Source organism: Anastrepha ludens, chromosome 2 (genome assembly GCF_028408465.1).
Source record: "Anastrepha ludens isolate Willacy chromosome 2, idAnaLude1.1, whole genome shotgun sequence".
NCBI lineage: Eukaryota > Metazoa > Arthropoda > Insecta > Diptera > Tephritidae > Anastrepha > Anastrepha ludens.
The window spans coordinates 136,890,183-136,908,249 of NC_071498.1; the positions used below are offsets into that span (position 1 = coordinate 136,890,183).

Genomic DNA, 18,067 nt, shown 5'->3' on the forward strand with positions numbered 1-18,067 from the left:
AAAAGTATATCCCGCCACAAAGGCAAAAATCCCATTATTAGTAGTGACCCAAACCTATCGAACAGACTACAAATTATTCGTGTTTTCGAAAAACGATTCGTCCTTTCTACTCAACACGACTTCAAGCTCAGTTAGTTGCAATTCATACGAATCCAAAATTTGCAGTTCGCCTGTGTCTATGGGCATTCGGCCGAAGCAATTCATGAGAAACTCATGAATATACGAAACACTGAAGGAAGTTTGAAAGAATCCTTTGCATTTACGAAACACAGCTTTGCGCTTGCCTGAGCAGCACCAATGTTTTTATTGGATCAGAGAGGTTTTCGAAGAGCAGAATCAAGAGAGAAAAAGCGAGAGGCAGCACTCAACACAAGCATTCCAGCTAAGTGTGTAAATTTTCAGCTGTGTTGGCAGCCAATATCGTTCGCTTTTTCACCAAACGGTAAATATAAACGAATAAGCTTTGTGGGAAATGGCGACGACGCCGTCAACGACGTTGCACGCCAATCACACACGCACAGAGACGCGCTAACTTGTAGCAGATGGGACTATGCCGCCAACTATGATGGCGACTACGAAGACAAATGCCGCCACTACTTCGCATACCAATTTCGAAAACGATGTGTTGCACGCTGCCGACAGCTACGTTGACAGCGGCCAACTGGCATTTGGCAGCGTCGACGCTTTGTCCTCGCGATTTTGAGTATTTGTGAAGGCGACGTCGGAGCTTCGCATTCAGTTTGAATTGTGTCCTCGTAAAGAAAGGATATTCGTTACATTGTCGTTAAGTTGTTATTATAATTTTGAGAAGAAGCAGAATTTGAATAAAAGTCTCACTTACCACAAATATATAAAGAAAGACAGCAAGCATAAATAGCCAAAGCGCACCTAAAGCCAAAAAAAAAAATATATACAAATGAAATAAACGAAAGAAAAGAAGCGGAGAAGAAAAATCAAACGACGAATCAAATGTCCCCCCCTTTTTTGAGAAAAATATTAAATTTAATTGCATTAAATAAATAAAATAAATAGCGCAAGCGATATTTAACACTACCAACGTGCATATAAAGTGAGTTTTGCTGGAACGCGAAAAGTATCAAAAAATCAAAAATTTCCAGGAAGTAAATAAACAAAAAAAGAAAATTACAAAAACAAAAAATTCAGTACAATTATTTGAAAAACTATCTCAAAAATAAGTGCAAGTTCGCGTAAATGAAAGTGTTAAAAAGTTTAAATTAAATTGTTAGTGGCTACACAAAACAAAAAAAAAAAAAAAAAAAAAAAAAACGAAACAACAACAACAGAAAGGGTATATAGTATATGTATAATACTTTTCTATTTTGAGAACTAAGTTCTTATACTCTGAAGTGGCCGGAAGAAAGTGAAAGACCTCGCGCAAATGTGGTTGGTGTAAGGAAGTAGAATGGACTGAAATTTAATTACTTTTTTCTTTTCTAATTTACTTTGTAAGTATGTAAATATGTGCAAGTGTTGGCATTTATGCTTGCTTATATTTTTATAGCGTGTAGTATTAAGTGTTATGTAAGCCGCATAAAGCGAATTTTGAGAATTATTAACTGTATATAGGGAGCAAATAAGTGAAAAAAACTTCGCCTTTACTGGATTAGAACACTGAGAAATTCCAGAGCAAATTAGTTTCGCTATTTATCTATAAAATGTTAGGTAATTTGGGGTCACCAATTTTTATTAATTGCTTAATTTTTCCTAACTTACGGAAAATTAGTAGACAGATTTCCAATTTGTGAGTGGACAATATTTTTGATAAGAAAATTGTGAATAAAGGGGCAGCTTTTGTTAATAAATAGAGTTTTTCAGAAAAATAAGTCATTGGAAATGGAAGTACAGATTTTTTGTTATTAGCTATTATTATTAGCACGCGAGTAGTTTCTAGGATAATGAAAAATGTAATGAATGGAAAGGAAATTAAATTCCGTAGTACTAAATATTTTTTGAAATACAACAAATAAATAATATTTTTCAACATTATAGCGTTAGGTAGCTACACAAATGTGATATAATAAATTAGGTACTAAATTTCCAATAAATTTAATTTAAAAAAAATTTAAGGTGAAAATAGCCAATGTTATAACAAACGATCCCACGCTGTAAAATATTTTTGAGCTTTTTAGTTATTGGCGTAGCTGAGCCTTGGGACTACAAAAGGAATTTAAATTTGGAATATTGGAAAGACAAAAAATATTTGAAAGTAGGAAGTAAATAAAGGAAAGTATTTGATTTTTATTAAACTTTGGTTCTTCGGTAAATAAAAAAGAAAAATGTTGACATATTTGTGCAAGCAATTGTGTAAGAGTTTATAAAAAAATTTAAATAAATAGCAAAACTGAACTCAAATACGATTTGAAATTTAAACTAAAAACGATTTTAAAACCAAATTAAATTCAAAATCGAAATTACTATCAAAATTTAAGGAAAACTAAAATTGTAAAATGAAACAAATATTTAAAAACAGTATTAATAAGAAAAATTAAATTAGAATTAAAAATAAATTGTTATTAAAATTAAAATTTAATTAGAATTTTTACTAAAACAAAAATTTAAATTAAAATCTGAAATAAAAGAAATAATAAGAAAAAATAATATCCAAATTAAAATGAAAACTAAACTCAAATGCGTTTTAAATTAAAATTAAACTAATATTTAGAATAAAATCCAAAATGAATATTAAACTAAATTTATAATTAAAATTTATATGGAAACTAATGCGAAAAACCATAAAGGTAATACCAAAAATGCAGTTAAACTTGAAATAAATATTAAAATAAAATTTAAAATTAAAATTAAATTATGATTAAAATTAAAACTAATATCAAAATTAACCAAATAATTAAAACCAGTATTAACATAGAAACTAAAATTATTAGTAAAAAGTAAAATTAATATCAAATTTAAAATTGAAACTAAACTACAATTAATATTAAAATAAAATTTAGAATAAAACTGAAAGTTAATAAAAAATTGTAATTTAAATTAACATCAAAATTAATACAAAAACAAACAAATAATTTAATAATTACAGTTAATACCAAATTAAAGTAAAACCTAAACTCAATATTAAAATGAAATTTCCAATGAAAATTAAAATCCAAATAAAAATAAAAAATTGCAATAAAATAAACAGTAAAATTAATATTAAAATGAAATTTGGAATAAAATTAAATTAATGTCAAAATTGAAGTTAAACTTAAATTAAAATTACAATCAAAGTTAATATTAAAATTAAAAGTTGAAACTAAAATTTTCTTGATATCAAGAGTGAAAATTAAAATTGTAACTAAAATTAATTGCAAAATAAGATTTCAAATTAACTCAGAATCCAAACAAAAATTTAATAAAAATCGAACTAAATTATGATTAATATTAAAACAAAAATTTATACCAACACAAAAGATAAAAAACATTTAAAACAAAATTAGTATGAAAAAATCCAAATTAAAATTTGTAATTAAAATATAATCAATATAAAAATTAATGTTAGGAAAATTAAAAATTTAAATTAAAATTAAAAGTAAAATTAAAATTAGAATTAAAAAAAAAATTAAAAAATAAAATTAAAATTAAAAATAAAATTAAAAAATAAAATTAAAAATAAAAGTAAAATTAAAATTAAAATTAAAAGAAATTTTAAAATTAAAATTAAAATTAATATTAAAACTAAAATTAAAACTAAAATAAAATTAAAATCAAAAACTAAATTAAAATTAAAGTTAGAATTAAAATTAACACTAAACTTAAAATTAAAATTAACACTAAAGTTAAAATTAAACTTAAAATTAAAATTAAAACTAATATTAAATTTAAAATTAACATTGAAATTAAATCAAGATTAACAATAAAATTAAAACTAAAATTAAAATTAAAATTAAAACTAAAACTAAAATTAAAAATAAAACTAAAATTAAAATTAAAATTAAAATTAAAATTAAAATTAAAATTAAAATTAAAATTAAAATTAAAATTAAAATTAAAATTAAAATTAAAATTAAAACTAGAATTTAATCTAAATTAAAAGTAAAATTAAAACTAAAATTAGAATTTAATCTAAATTAAAATTAAAATTAAAATTTAACCTTAAAGTAAAATTAAAATTAAATTAAAATAATAATTGAAGTTAAAGGTCAAAATAAAATAAAAATGAAAACTAACGTAAACTAATATTGAAACAAAATTTGGAAGATGGAACGTCACTCTGAAAAAAACGAAAGCGGTTTGAGGCTGGGCGACGGTTCCAAACGGGGGAGAGTTTTTTAGTTTCCAGACATACCATTGCTGCCACGGCAGCTTCGATGAAGCATTAAGCATTTGAAGCCCCTTCATCTTCAAAAAATTAATAAATAATAAATAAAAAAATGAATAAACAAAAAATGTATAAATAAAATTTAGAAGTAAAATACAAAATAAACAATATAAAGTTAAACGTAATATTAATATTAAAATAAAAATTAGAAATAAAATTAGTCTAGACAAAAAATTAAAATGAAATTAATATACAAATTAAAGATAATATCAAAATGCATTCTTATATAAAATTTCAAAGTATAATTTATACTAAAAATAAAATTATAATAAAATTCGTGTTCAAATTCAAACTAAGAATTAAAATGAAAAAAAGAATTAAAATCCTAAATTATAATTAAAAGTAATATTAAAATAAAACTAAAATGCAATTTAAATTAAAAAATTTCTTCCAAGTCATCGCGTGAAAGTGAAGCACTCTGATTTTTGCATTCAAGAAATATGCTTCCTTACAACAAGATTATTTGTCTCACGCAAAAAGCGTTACGTTCTCACTTTAAATATTATCTTTTAAAATTAAAAAAAGCCAAAAAATTCAATTTTCAAAGGCATCCAATCCCTCCACACTTCATGTAACCTTTTACTGAATTTCAATTGCCTTCTTGCTGGCGAACAAATTTTCAAAAATAATTTTCACACTTTAATTTCTGCTAAAGATGACTACCCCAAGCGCGCAGCCGGATTGCGAAACGCTGTATTTAGCCACAGAAACCCACTCACATCTCTCACACCATAAATGTATGTGCGTGTATTGTATTTATCCATATGTGTGTATAATTTTCGCATATACTCGTACATGATTTTAGATTTTGTAGCGTTGCATATAAATGAAATCGATTTTCTCAGCTGTTGACATAATTACACACACTAATACAGCAGCACGCAGCCGGAGAAATTATGTACACTTACACATGCCCGTTCATGCAAAGGGCGAAGTGTTTGAGTGGAGTTATTTTTAAAGCTGTATGTATAAACATATGTATGTATATGTATTTATAATGCGCTTTTCCACATATACATATACAAATACAATTATATATGTAATAGCTGGCACATTATGTAAAATTTCCTTATTTTTTTGTTTTTGTTTTTTTGGTGTGCTTTCATCGCTGGTGTGTGTACGATCGTTAAACGAATCTGTAGCTGAATCCGCTTTCAGCTTCGTGTGGAAGCGGAAAAGTCATTAAATACTTTTTTATTTTGTCTTTTCTGTTTTGTGAAAATCAAGTGCACAATAAAGTAAAAAAAAAAAAAAAATACGCAAAATATTATATGTACACAATGCGAAAGAGGAAACTGTGAAGGAAGATAGTGAAGCTGCACAGATGAAGTTGAGAGTTCCTTTCTTTCATTTCATTTTGCACTTTTTTATTGAACGCAAAACGCAATCATATTCGCTAGATTTTGGTACATATTTGTGTGTGTGTGTATGCACTAAAAATTATATTTTTATGTGTGTACATGAAATAGGATAAATGTATGCGTGTGTATGCGTGTAAGTCATTTTTTATGAGTCTACTTGAGACTTGTGTCATTAAAGCCGGAAATGCGGAATTTTCGGCAATGCGAATATTTATCAGGCTGTGAACAAAGGCAGGCTGTAGAAGAACAAATCTTAAATGCGAGATATGAGAGATACAGGAAGTGTTGGGCATAAAACGATGCTTTGCTTAACTTTTTATTTTCTTTTCTTTTTTGTGAATATTATTCTCAATCTCAACACAACGTTTTTATGTGAAAGTGAGGGCGTCTATTGAATTGGAAAAGGATGAGGTTTGCAACCTTTGCGCCCTGTGAGGGTAGAATCCAATTCTTGGTGTCATACTTTAAAATTTTCATCAAAATTCTTTGTTAAGTAGATAAATGTCTTATGTATTCTTGGAATGCTTTATTGCTAATTTCTACTTTGAACAATTTAATACTGCTTTACTTATTGTTGAGCTCTTGACTGTCTTTGATGAGAATTAAAGCTTAGAAATTCATATTTTTAGGATGGTAAGGACTTTCGTCGTCAAAACGACGACATCCACTTTTAAACTTATCCCAGTTCGCACCTAGGCTCAAACACCATATAATAAAAATTACATTTTTTATGCGGAAAATAAATTCAATAATTTGAATACTCGCTTATTTATTGTAATAAGATATTAAACTTAAAAATTAAATTATTAATTTCAATTTTTATTTTATTTTTTTATTCATAGCCTCTGACAAAATTAAATTAAGAAGTAAAAGCAAAAAGTAAACAAATTGAATTCACAAATTACTTCTCAGCGTTTCTTTTATGCTTACAACTAAAATAAAAACTTTGTTTTATAAGTTTTAAGCTTCATTTTGCATATGAGGCTCTCCGACCAATTTTATGCTCACCAAACAAGCTTTTTTGACGTTTGGCATGGGAAGATTTAGTCAGTCGCCGTTTGGATGCTGAACAAATCGCGCAACTCTCCATTTATAGTCACATAGGACCCATTTGTATAATCATGCCAACATTTCTGAATAAAAATTTCCCATACTGCTTTATCATCCACTTGCGAGCAGCACATTTGAAATTGGAATCTGATTTGATTCATCTTTGTTTTTGTGTTTGGTGCCGAATGCATATTCAAAGCTGTCGTCACAGCAATGGTTTGTACGGAGACTGAAAAATCTAGCGTCCTTTGGAAACCGACGCCCACCCTGGGACAGCTTTGGCATTACTTCAGAGTGGTATCCCATCTTCCCCAATACAAGGTTTGTCTGCTTGTGTGCCTTCGTGCAGCTCCAGATTTTATATCCGGAAATTTTTTTCCTCGAAACCACTGATAATATTCCATGTTTCTTTGCTGTTTAGTATCTTGGCGTTTACCGATTTTCAGTGGTTATGTGACAGGCAGCATTATCCAGCGTTCTACTTTCTTATTCCCGACGCATGCATTGGAAGAATGTGTGCTCAGTGTCATCTTCGGCGGCATCCTCGTTACTATACCTACATTCGGTGTTCGCTTTGAACAGGCATTTCTGGAAATAGCTGTGCCCGAAAGCATTTTGGTTGTATAAAAATTGACTTCATCGAAGTTCCTGCTGTGGAATGTGACGACATCTTTTACTAATCTAAATCCGTCCACCTGCCACGTTTTCCGTTTCTCCAGCAGTCTTGCCTTAGGCTTAGCGTTTCGTCCTCTATTTCGTGCGCTGCAAGTTTGCTAACTCCTATTCCCTCGTTTTAATGCCCACAACATTTTCCTCACAAAGGTTAGTAAATATGTATATAGATATTGAACCTTATCACTTGAACAGCTGGCCTACTGTGCGGTAGGCAGACACAACTCTCTGAGCTGCCGTTCATTGTACCAATGCTAGGAGCTTACACCGGACACTTGCCTTCGGTACATCTGCCCACAGTTCAGCTCCGTATAAGAGAACGGAGAACGGCTACCATTATTTCCCGTATCATTTGGTTGCTCCCACTATATTTGCCATTAGTCTACTGAGTAGGGGTGCAGCTTTTTCTGCTGCATGTTTTATTTAGGCCTAGAAGGTTAGTCGTGGTTAGCGTATTTGAGGAAGTTTGCATGCTAACTTCTAAGCGATGTGCTTACTGGTTAGAAGTATTTAGCTCCGTTTTCTGTGTGCTTAATTTTAGCCCACCTAAATCTAGCCTAATCTGAAAGTATTCGATGCGGTATCTGCTGGTGGTAGCAGAGGAGGCCTAATCGGCGTTGGAAAGATCAGGTGGAGAAGGACTTGACTTCACTTGGTGTGTCCAACTGGCGCCGGTTAGTACGAGAAAGAATTGACTGGCGCGCGCTTTGTTAAACTCGGCCAAAATCGCGTAAGCGGTTATCGCGCCAATTAAGAGAAGAGAAAGAGAAATCTAGTCATGCTTGTGACGTATTATGGCTTGGTTAAGTTTTCTACGAGCTTCTGCAAGGTGTCGTGCCGTGATGACTGCGGCTATATCATCTGTATATCCAGTTGCAGTTTATTATAAGATTTCTTGTTTCAATTTCAAATCGGTGTTGGTAGATCAAAGTCTTATCCATGATAATTAAATTACGTAAATAATATTTTTTATTCTTTCTAAAATATTCCAAATCTTTCCTCGAATCACAAGTTTTCCGAATGGCTCTTTCATAAATAAATACATCTTATTGTAAAATCTTCGCGTAAATATTTGCCACTGCACGATATTTGGCTCCTTCCATTCGGAAATCTACCCTGACATCACCACTTCAAATGGATTATAAACGGAAAATAATTTGAGGTAGTGAAAAAAAATTTTTTCATATTACAAAGAAAGTTGTTCTTTAAAAAAATAGCATCTAAATTTTGGTTCCTCTACTTTTTAATGCTTCTCTATTTATTCAATACTTTTCAACCTGTAACATCTTCATTGTGCGATTTTTGTGGTTACTTATTTTAATTTTGAAAATAAGTCTTCACTTTCAGATTACTGGAGACTGACCATAAAATTATTTTAAAAATATACTAAGGAAAAATGTAGAAACAATTGAAGAAAAAAAAATTTTGTGTATAAAAAACATCTTAAAATATAAAAACGGCTTTTTTGAAGACTTTCAAAAAGCAAGAAACCCTAACTGTTATCTTTCGCCATTATCTTAAATTAAATTTATTCACTTTCTTCCGGTTGAAGTACACTTCAAAGTAATTAATAATAAGTTTATGCTCATCTACCTATGCTAAATTATATTTTTTGTTATTTCTAAGAAAATTGAATGGGAACTATTATTATTGGTCTGTGATAAGTAAAAGTCGAGTAAGATTTTTATAGCGAAAACAAAAACTTTATTAAAACAGAATAATAAACTTCAAACTTTTAAACGAAATCAACATTTGAAGCGTGCGAAATTTGCATCGGTCCTAAAAACATAGAACTCATCCATTTAGTTCGGTTTCATACAAACAACAAACATTCAAAAACTTAGCGAAATAATAGCCAAGTGTAAATAGAGTCCATTATAACCAAAAAATATAAATAAAAAAGGTCAGCAAAATCAAGACTTTGCTAAACACCCGAGACACGCAAAAGCAAACAAAAAAAACAAACCATAACTAACTGCCCAGAATTGGCGTTCAGCGAATTGTTAACAGCACCAGATTACCTGCTGCGCTGCGATAATTGCGTGCAGCTGTGGTAAACAAGCGTTTCGTGTGTGACCAGTAAACTAAAACTTAACTACCGTTTAATAAGCAAATAATTAACTAATCGTTGAGTAAAAACGTTTGCTCATCCACACAATCACAACAAAGCGTTACAACCCCAATAGCAACAGTAGCCACTGTCGCGCCAGTAAAAATGTTGGCGATGCCGACTCTCATGATGCCAGCCACTGCACAAATGACGATTAGTAGCCAACCGTTGTCGGTGGGTGCGCCGCATGCCAAGCCCTATGAAACCAAACTATTGACAATCCATCAATCGCATATGCAGCAGACGCATCATCAGAATAATGCTGTTGTCGCTGTCAGCAAGCAACAGCAGCAGCAGGCACAACAACAAGCTGCTGCCGCTCAGCAAATGTCAGCCAATCAACAGGCCGTTGTACAGCAGCAACAACAACAGCAACAGCAGCAGGCCGCACAAGTGGCACATCAGCAACAACAAGCAGCTGTTGTGGCACAACAACAGCAACAACAAGCTGCTGCTGCTGCAGTAGCCCAACATCATCAGCAACAAGCCGCAGCCGCTGCTGCAGCAGCTGCTTGTGTTGCACAGCAACAGGCATGTGTAGCAGTGCAACAACAACAACAGCAACAGCAATATCAGATACATTCGCAACAACAATCGCCGCAGCAGGTGATGAGTAGCAGCTCGCCAAAGCAAGGTAAGAGTAAGTCAAGAAGTGGGGTGAGTGTAGAAGGGGGTGAAAATTTTACAAAATTTACGCAAGGCAATGCGAAAGGGTTGTACTAATTCAGTGAGGTATGGAAAAAAGTCATATATATATCATATATACATACGTACAACTGTACAATATTTTTGAAAAATAGTAAATCATATGCAGTGGCCCCTCACTTCTTCCACTTGTAAAAGAAAGCAATATTATTTAACAAAATCTCATTTGAAATAAATGTTCATTCTAATTGAAAGCGCGTAAATATTTGGATTTTTGACAAAGAAACTTATCTGTCTTTAGCAAGTCTCGCTTATCGATTGGTAAATCGTGAATTTTTGTAAAAAAAATTATTCCTTTTTCATTTTTATTAAAAATAAATTCTTACACTGCAGCTGCGAATTGCTCAGAGTTCTAAGATTGCACTGGAACTCTGCTCATCGGAGTTGGCAGATAGGAAATATTCACTCGACTTAAGTAGTTTTATTAAAAATTCATATACTACTGTGGGCAAAAAGTAAGGTGAATTTAGTTGTAAAATGAAAAATCTTTATTTATTCTTGTAAATCAATTTCATCCCCTTCAAAATAATCCCCACTTATGCCAAAGATTTTTCCAATCCCCGAAACATGCCAAATAGTCCATTTCCGGTATAGCCATCAGCACCTTCTTCGATTCAGCTTTCATCTCCTCAGTCGACTCGAAACGCGTTCCCCGGAGTGGTTTCTTGAGTTTTGGGAATAGCCAGGAGTCACACGCGCCACATCAGGAGAATCATTTTTGGCGAAAAGGTCACGAAGAACGAGTGCAGTGTGAGACGGTGCATTATCGTGGTGCAAAAACCAAGAGTTGTTGGCCCATAATTCTGGTCTTTTTAGATGAATTGCTTCACGTAAACGAAGCATAACGCTCAAATAATAATCCTTATTAACAGTTTGGCCAGGTGGAAGGAATTTATAGTGCACCACACCACGAAAATCGAAAAAACTGTCATCATGACCTTTATTTTTGAACGACTTTGACGTGCTCTTTTCGGTCTGGCCTCGCCTTAAGCACTATATTCGCTTGATTGGTCGGTTGTTTCAGGGTCGTAAGCATAAATCCAAGTCTCATCTCCCGTAATGATGCATTTGAGCTTGTCCTGATAGTCTGAAAGCATTGTTTCACACACATCAACGCGACGACTTTTTTCCAAGAAATTGAGAGTTTTCGGTACCAAACGAGATTTGACTTTTCGTAGGCCCAAATGGTCTTTCAAAATGGTTTTCACAGATCGTTCTGACATTGCGATCATCTCAGTAAGGTATTTAACAGTCAACCGATGATTTTTGAGCACTAACTCCTTCACTTTATTGACGTGTTGGTCATCTGTTGACGTCGATGGTCGTCCGGAGCGCTCCAAGTCATCAACACGTTCTCGACCCTCTTTCAAGTCTTTGTACCACTTATAAACATTTTTCTGCGACATGGTCGAATCACCAAATGCCTTCTGCAACATGCTAAACCATCCGCAGCCGAAATTTCATTCCGCAAACAAAATGTGATGTCACTTCTCTGCTCAATCAAATCAGACATTGTAAAAATCGAAAAATGCACTCTTGGTCGTTTGGTAAACACAAGCGTAAATATATTACTGATAATGACATTCACATGAAAGTTGGCCCAGATGTTACTAACAGTTCTGCCAACTCATGTATCAAAGAAAACAAAAATTAAAAAAAAAAAAGTTTTTGTAACAATACAAAATTTTGATTGTATTAAAAATATTTTTTTTTTTAACTTTTTTTAGGAAAAACCAAATCTTTGTTTGACTTTGTTTTAGAGAAAAAACATTTTTTTATGCTATTTTTTAGGAAAAAGCAAATTTTTTAAGCTTTTTTTGAAACTTTATTTTTTCTTAATGTTTTTTCTGAACAAGAAGTAAAAAAATTTTAAGTTAAAAAAAAATTTTTTTTGTAACAAAAAACAAGAAAAAATTTTTGTAACAATAAAAAAGGAAAAATTAAAAAAAGTTTTCAAATTATTTTTGAAGCTTTTGTTAGGAAAAATAAATTTTCTTAAAACTTTTTTTAAAACTTTATTTTTTTTTAAGTTTTTCTCTGAAACTTTTTTTAAGAAAAAAAAATTTTTAACTTGTTTCTTAAGAAAAAAGTTTTTTGTTCTACCAAATAACTTTTATTGCACTTGAACTTCTTCTTAAAATATATAAATGTGGAAAATTTTTTTTGACTGAAATGTAAGAGGTAAAATATCCACTAAATTTTTGTATTCAAAATTTGGTGTTAGGCAAAGTAACATAGAAGTGTAGACAATGTCTTTGCTCTTACTCTTACTCTCGAATAGCAAGACAATTTCGTTTTTGGGCAAAGGAACGAGACTTTTTTTATTGTAATCGCACGCACCAAAATAATAATTTTTTTTTTGTTTTATTGAAACAATGAAAATTTATTTACATTTCATGCTTTAACATCTAGTTAACAAACCTGAACAAGTCATTTTTATAACAATGGGTTAATGGCAAGCTCCTGTGGTTTGTTCCTGAAATAAATAATGAAACAAATTTAATTTTGTGAAAACTGTGTCAAAAATTAAAAAAGAAATATTTCTTTTCAAATAAATACCTATTAACAAATTTTATGAAAGCTGAATTGAATTTTCGTCACACAAAGTAGTCGATGTCTAAGCGCGCTTATGATGCATATTTCTACTGTCATCAAATTTCCTTATACAAATCTGGCTTTCTTTCAAATACTCGTAGAATTTTAAGCAGCTTTGTTCCTAATTATGTTCATGGAACAAGCCAGACCTCAGCGTTTTGACTTATAAACAGGTTTTTTTTCACATTCAAATTCTTATATCCGTTCGATTGTTGTGTATGCCCCTGATGGAGCAGAAGCATATTCAATGAGCACCCCGAATTCTGTGAAGAGAGCGCCGTTTTTCAAAAGTTACTTCAAACACTAAAGCTGGCATTTGTCAGATGTCTAACGTTCTCTGCCTCATTTTGAAAATCTTCCTTCTTTGAAAGTTCAAAAGGGGCTATGGAGGTTAGGATTTGCTCAATAGCTAAGTTTTTCACTACTCTACAATAACTTAAGTTTAAAAAATACTTTTTTAGGATATAGTAAAATAAAATAATAGTTTAGTTAATAAATGTTTAATAAGAGGTTTATAATTACGGCTCGATTTGTTTTTGAAAAAAAAGTCAGCGCTTAACTCCGGTCATTTGAGCGCCACACGATGTACAGTGCATTACTAAACTGTAGTGCAGGGACTTATTGACAAGGTTTTACAATTTATTTGTTTCTTATGTAATTCTAATTTTTTTCCCCTATAAAAATAAAGTTCACTTTCCAAAAAATATTTAAATCCAAGAGTCAAACTTTATGCAAATCTCAAACAAATTTAAGGTAGTAGTCTGGTAACTTACACGTTTTTTTAGGCCATGTTAGGGACATTTTTTGGAAGGGAAAATAAAATTCAATCCGTTTGATTTTCTGATATGTTATTAAAGGTATCAGAAGATGTACAAAAAAATTTTTTTTTTTTTTTTAATGTTTTGATACTATTTTTGTACACTGCAACAAGCGGCAAAAAAAAGAGGTACAGTGGCTGGGCGGCGTGATTTCGTCACTTGTGGTCATCTGAAACAGAAAAAACAAATTGCTTATTAATCAGCGTGCTTGTCATTCTGGCGGGTAGTAAGATCAAATGATTTCGACAAAAAATAACAAAATAGCGGACTTCGTAAGAAAGTTGCCTTTTTTTTTAAGTGGAAATCGGACTAAAAAATGGAAAGTTAGGGACGAAATGAATTAAATCTACTACCCGCCAGAACTATTGAAGTGCAGAAAAACATATCTAAATTTCAGCCCAATCCGTTAGATAGAAAATTTGTTTTCACGACGGCCATCCGGAAAAACGTTGTTTTGAGAAAAACACGCTTAAAGTTTTAGCAACTGATTATTTATAGCGCGCATTACGAGCCGCTCTCATGTATGTGCTATTCGGTCTAAAATTTGTACAGTATGTTACCAATATATCGCACTTTCAAAATATGTAAAAAACCGAAATTCGAAATTTCCATAATAAGTTACCAGACTACTACCTTAATACATTTTATCAAAATGTTACACTTTTTAAACTTTAGAACAATTTTGGGTATGCGATTTTGTAGCTCACTGAATTCTGGTAGAATTTAGCGAACTTCAAATGGTTCAAAATCTCATTGATTTTTGGGGCTTTTTTTTTCTGGCGGTCAAAGCTTAAATACCCATAAAATAGTTTAATTAACAAAAATAAACGCAGCGCAGCAACAGAGGTTTTCAGCTGGCTGGTGAAGAATTGTAGAAAATCGGAATCCTTCAGAAATTTAAAGATTTTGAAAATACTGGAATCAGAAGGATTAATTAGCAGTGTATCATAACCGTCAAAATGCTAAAGTCTTTGTCTATCTAATCTAGTAGAGGCCCAACGGCTAATAAATGCATTCTACTGACGGGAATATTACAAAATGGGCACAGGCTGGGTTAATTTCCTTGTAGTAGGTGTGCGTTAGTGATTACATTGCGACGAGGCGAATGTAGGGTGTAGTAGTTAGAAAAAAATTAGAAAAATTAGAAAAAAAAAATAGAAAAACCTTCGATTTATTATTAGCTTTGCTACATAAAAATGCTCAACTTGAATAAAAATTTGTGGCATCAAAATTGAACTAAAATATTGTGAAAACTATAAAAAATTGTTATAAGCGCGAATTTCCAAATAAAAATGTATTTATTTTATACATAAAGGCAAAAGAAATACCGCGAAGAGTTGTGGCATTATAGACCTTCTTCTCATGATGGGTTATTCAGCCTTAAGCACCTAGTATAAGTTCTGCAGCTACCGGCGTACCACTCACTTTTTTGCCGCTTGCAATTCTTGCTCAGCTGTCACATTAGATTAATCCGCTTTTAGGCACCCGCTACGCAATACAATTGGCAAGTTTTTATTTTTATTTCACTTTTTTATTTTTATTTTTATTTTTGCAAAGCAATATTCATCAACATGCTCTTAAATTTAAATTGAATCAGGCCACATTCACACACGAGGAATTTGTGCAGCCACGAGGCAAGAGATTTTTGAGAATAAAAAACCTTGCACTCATCCCACAAACCGCTTAAATGCCAGATTAAAATCGGTAAGAATTTCACGTACAATCAATGTTTGTTAAATCAACTGATGCCAAAATGCCTGTGTACCAACACTCGCCCCGCAGCCATAGCCATCGAGCTGGCGTATGTCTGATTTTTAGCCATGGCACACCCGCTCGCCGTGGCTGCAGCGGCATTAACGAAGCGAAAGCTGCAGAACACTACACGGCGGTATTTACGTGTAAAGCCACCCACATAAACCTATGCACATACATACACATATAAGTATATGTGCAGTGCTGGCGCTGGCTGGCTGACTGTTTGTTTTGCCTGACATGTGGAAAAGTAAACGAAAATCAATTTGAAATTATTGTCGATTTCCAGATGCTATTGATTTTGGGTAGCCGATTTTGTTAGCGATGGCATTAGTGTTGGCATGGAATCAATGGCTGGAATAAGCAAAAGAAATCCTAGTTGGTTACTTGGCTGGTTGGCTGGTTGGTTGGTTGAACTTTACGAAAGACAAACGAAAACAATTCGAAGAAGAAATAATAATACAAATATAGCAAAGTAAGAAAATCTGAAGTCAAAAGTTGTGGCAGCTCCTAAGAAAAACTGTGAGAATTGAGGTCGTCGGCAGAGTGCGGGTGAAGTAAAAAGAAAACAAAAAAAAACATAAAAGCTGGTGAAAGCATTCGAAAGCAAGTGAAAGCCAGTCAACACAGCAGACAAGCCCAGTTAAGCCAAGTCAAGTCCAGAACAGGTCAGACCAGACCAGAGTAGAGCAAAGCAGAGCAGAGCATGCCAAATTCAATCGCAGTGAAATACATGATGAAGTGTACGTAGCAGCCGAGCACAAGAAAAAAAGAAAAAAAAACTTAAAAGAAAACGGAAAAGTAGAAATAGGAAAAAAACTAAAGTAGAAATTTGATTGAAAGAGGCCAACGGCATAGAAAAGAGTGGGTGTGAGCCCAACGAGTGGGTTTGAATTTCATTTGTCTGAGCATGGATTTTTTTTTTTTCATGTTTTTCTTTTTTATTTTCGAATACATTTTTTTCTGCCTCCCTTTTTAGGGCAGCATATGTTGACCGAATTTAACATTGCGCTCGAGCATGCCAGATTGATGCTTAACGGTAATTTAATTTGCAGTTCAATGGGATTTACCAGCTACTGCACGACCGCTGAGCACACAGCCGTATGAGTTGATGTGTCACATGCATACGCGCATATTACACACACACACACACACAGCACAGCGAGAAAGCAATGAAGAGCTAGGCTGCCTAATTTCCGAGTGCGCTCTCTGCCTTCATTGGCTGCCTGACTTTTCTTGTTTAGTGTATTTCAAGCTGCTTACTGCTGGCAGCTGGCTGCTTGCTTCCTTAGCCTTCTCGCATTGCCACTGATATCTCTGCCGTTGGCTTTTTTTCGTTTTTGAAAAGCTTTGCTTGAGTGCTTACATAAATTTAGCATAATATGTATCGCTTTACTCTTCGATGCTTGACATGATTGCACTTGAAATGGAAACTGAAATTGTTTGCTTACCTAGACATTTGCAGCAAATGCATATACGAGTGTATTATTTTCTTGGTATTTGTAACTCTACATGTGGAAAAACTACTGCTGTTAGCTTTGCTTCGTTAGATACTATTTTATTGTATTTATTATCGTAATACATGCACATGTGTGTGTGTGTGTGTGTGCAAGCACAAGTTTGTCTCTTAAAAGGAAATCAATAAGTTGATGAATGAAACAACAAAATCTTCAAATAAATACATGTTTACAAATGCATCAAAATCCAGTAAAAATATTCCAAAACCGAAGTACAAGCAGCTGTTAGCTTTCAAATACACTTGTGCAGCAATTTGCTGTCAACCAGTCATTGAGCATTGAGTATTGACCAAAAATGTTGTTAGTCCCAAGTACTTACACATAACCAGAGAGGTATGTAGCAAAATTTTCCAGGAATTTTATTTTAGTATTTCGTCAAAAATATTTCCAATGCATGCTAGTAAATATTTGTAAACTTCAATACTTGAGTGCTTTGATATGAATGCGTAAGTGCTGAATTCGAACACTGTGCATGTGTGTGAGTAAGCAGCGCCTGCAAGCTGACAGCATGAGCATGTTGATAAGGCAAGTAAGATAAGGCAGCAAATAACAGCAAATAACAACAAATGCAACGACATGCTGTGCGTTGTAGCCCGAAAATTCAGTTATGCTGCCAACATCCTATATATTCATCGAATCTTCAACTTGGTTGCTAGTCCTCATATGAGGCAACTGAAATAGCAAAGAAAAGGCATTGATTGACCGATGGACAGCCAGGCTAACGACATAAAAAACAAAAAAAAAATAAAAAAAAAAAAAACAAAAAAAACAGTTGCTAGAGATGCGGCACATCGATGGAACTAAACCCCATAATAGTTTTATTGTGTTTTGCGTCAATTCTTAGATGACGAGAATATAGGCAGAAGTTGCACACTTCGTATGGTCAGAGAATAATCTATTATTGCACTAGAGAACTACGAGTGAGGTGGAATATACAGCAAGTGCAACACGAAACAAGCAATATGATGCATAAAAAACATAATGGTTGCTTGGTAAATGCACCAAATAAGTTTGTGCGCATCAAAATGTATTGAAAAGCTGACAAAAGTTCTTCATTTTCGTCTGCATATGCGACTGAAGTCCAAATTTTAATTATCTTAATTATTAAGCTTGCAAAACAAGCCAAATTTTTCACAAAACTCATACCGAAA

At 32.6% G+C, this 18,067-nt stretch overlaps 1 protein-coding gene across 1 annotated transcript; it reads left to right on the forward strand.

Moving 5' to 3' along the window:
- The first annotated feature begins 545 nt into the window (after nt 1-545).
- LOC128855417 (signal transducer and activator of transcription C-like) lies at nt 546-11,830 on the forward strand. The gene is made up of 2 exons (XM_054090287.1): nt 546-1,309; nt 9,046-11,830. Exon 2 carries the CDS (start codon nt 9,635-9,637, stop codon nt 10,250-10,252), a length of 618 nt encoding a protein of 205 aa, XP_053946262.1. The 5' UTR covers nt 546-1,309; nt 9,046-9,634; the 3' UTR covers nt 10,253-11,830.
- The last annotated feature ends 6,237 nt before the right edge of the window (nt 11,831-18,067 follow it).

Bases quoted from the DNA above. Each gene is read 5' to 3' on its own strand.
- LOC128855417 (XM_054090287.1), top strand. From the start codon at position 9,635: ATGTTGGCGATGCCGACTCTCATGATGCCAGCCACTGCACAAATGACG.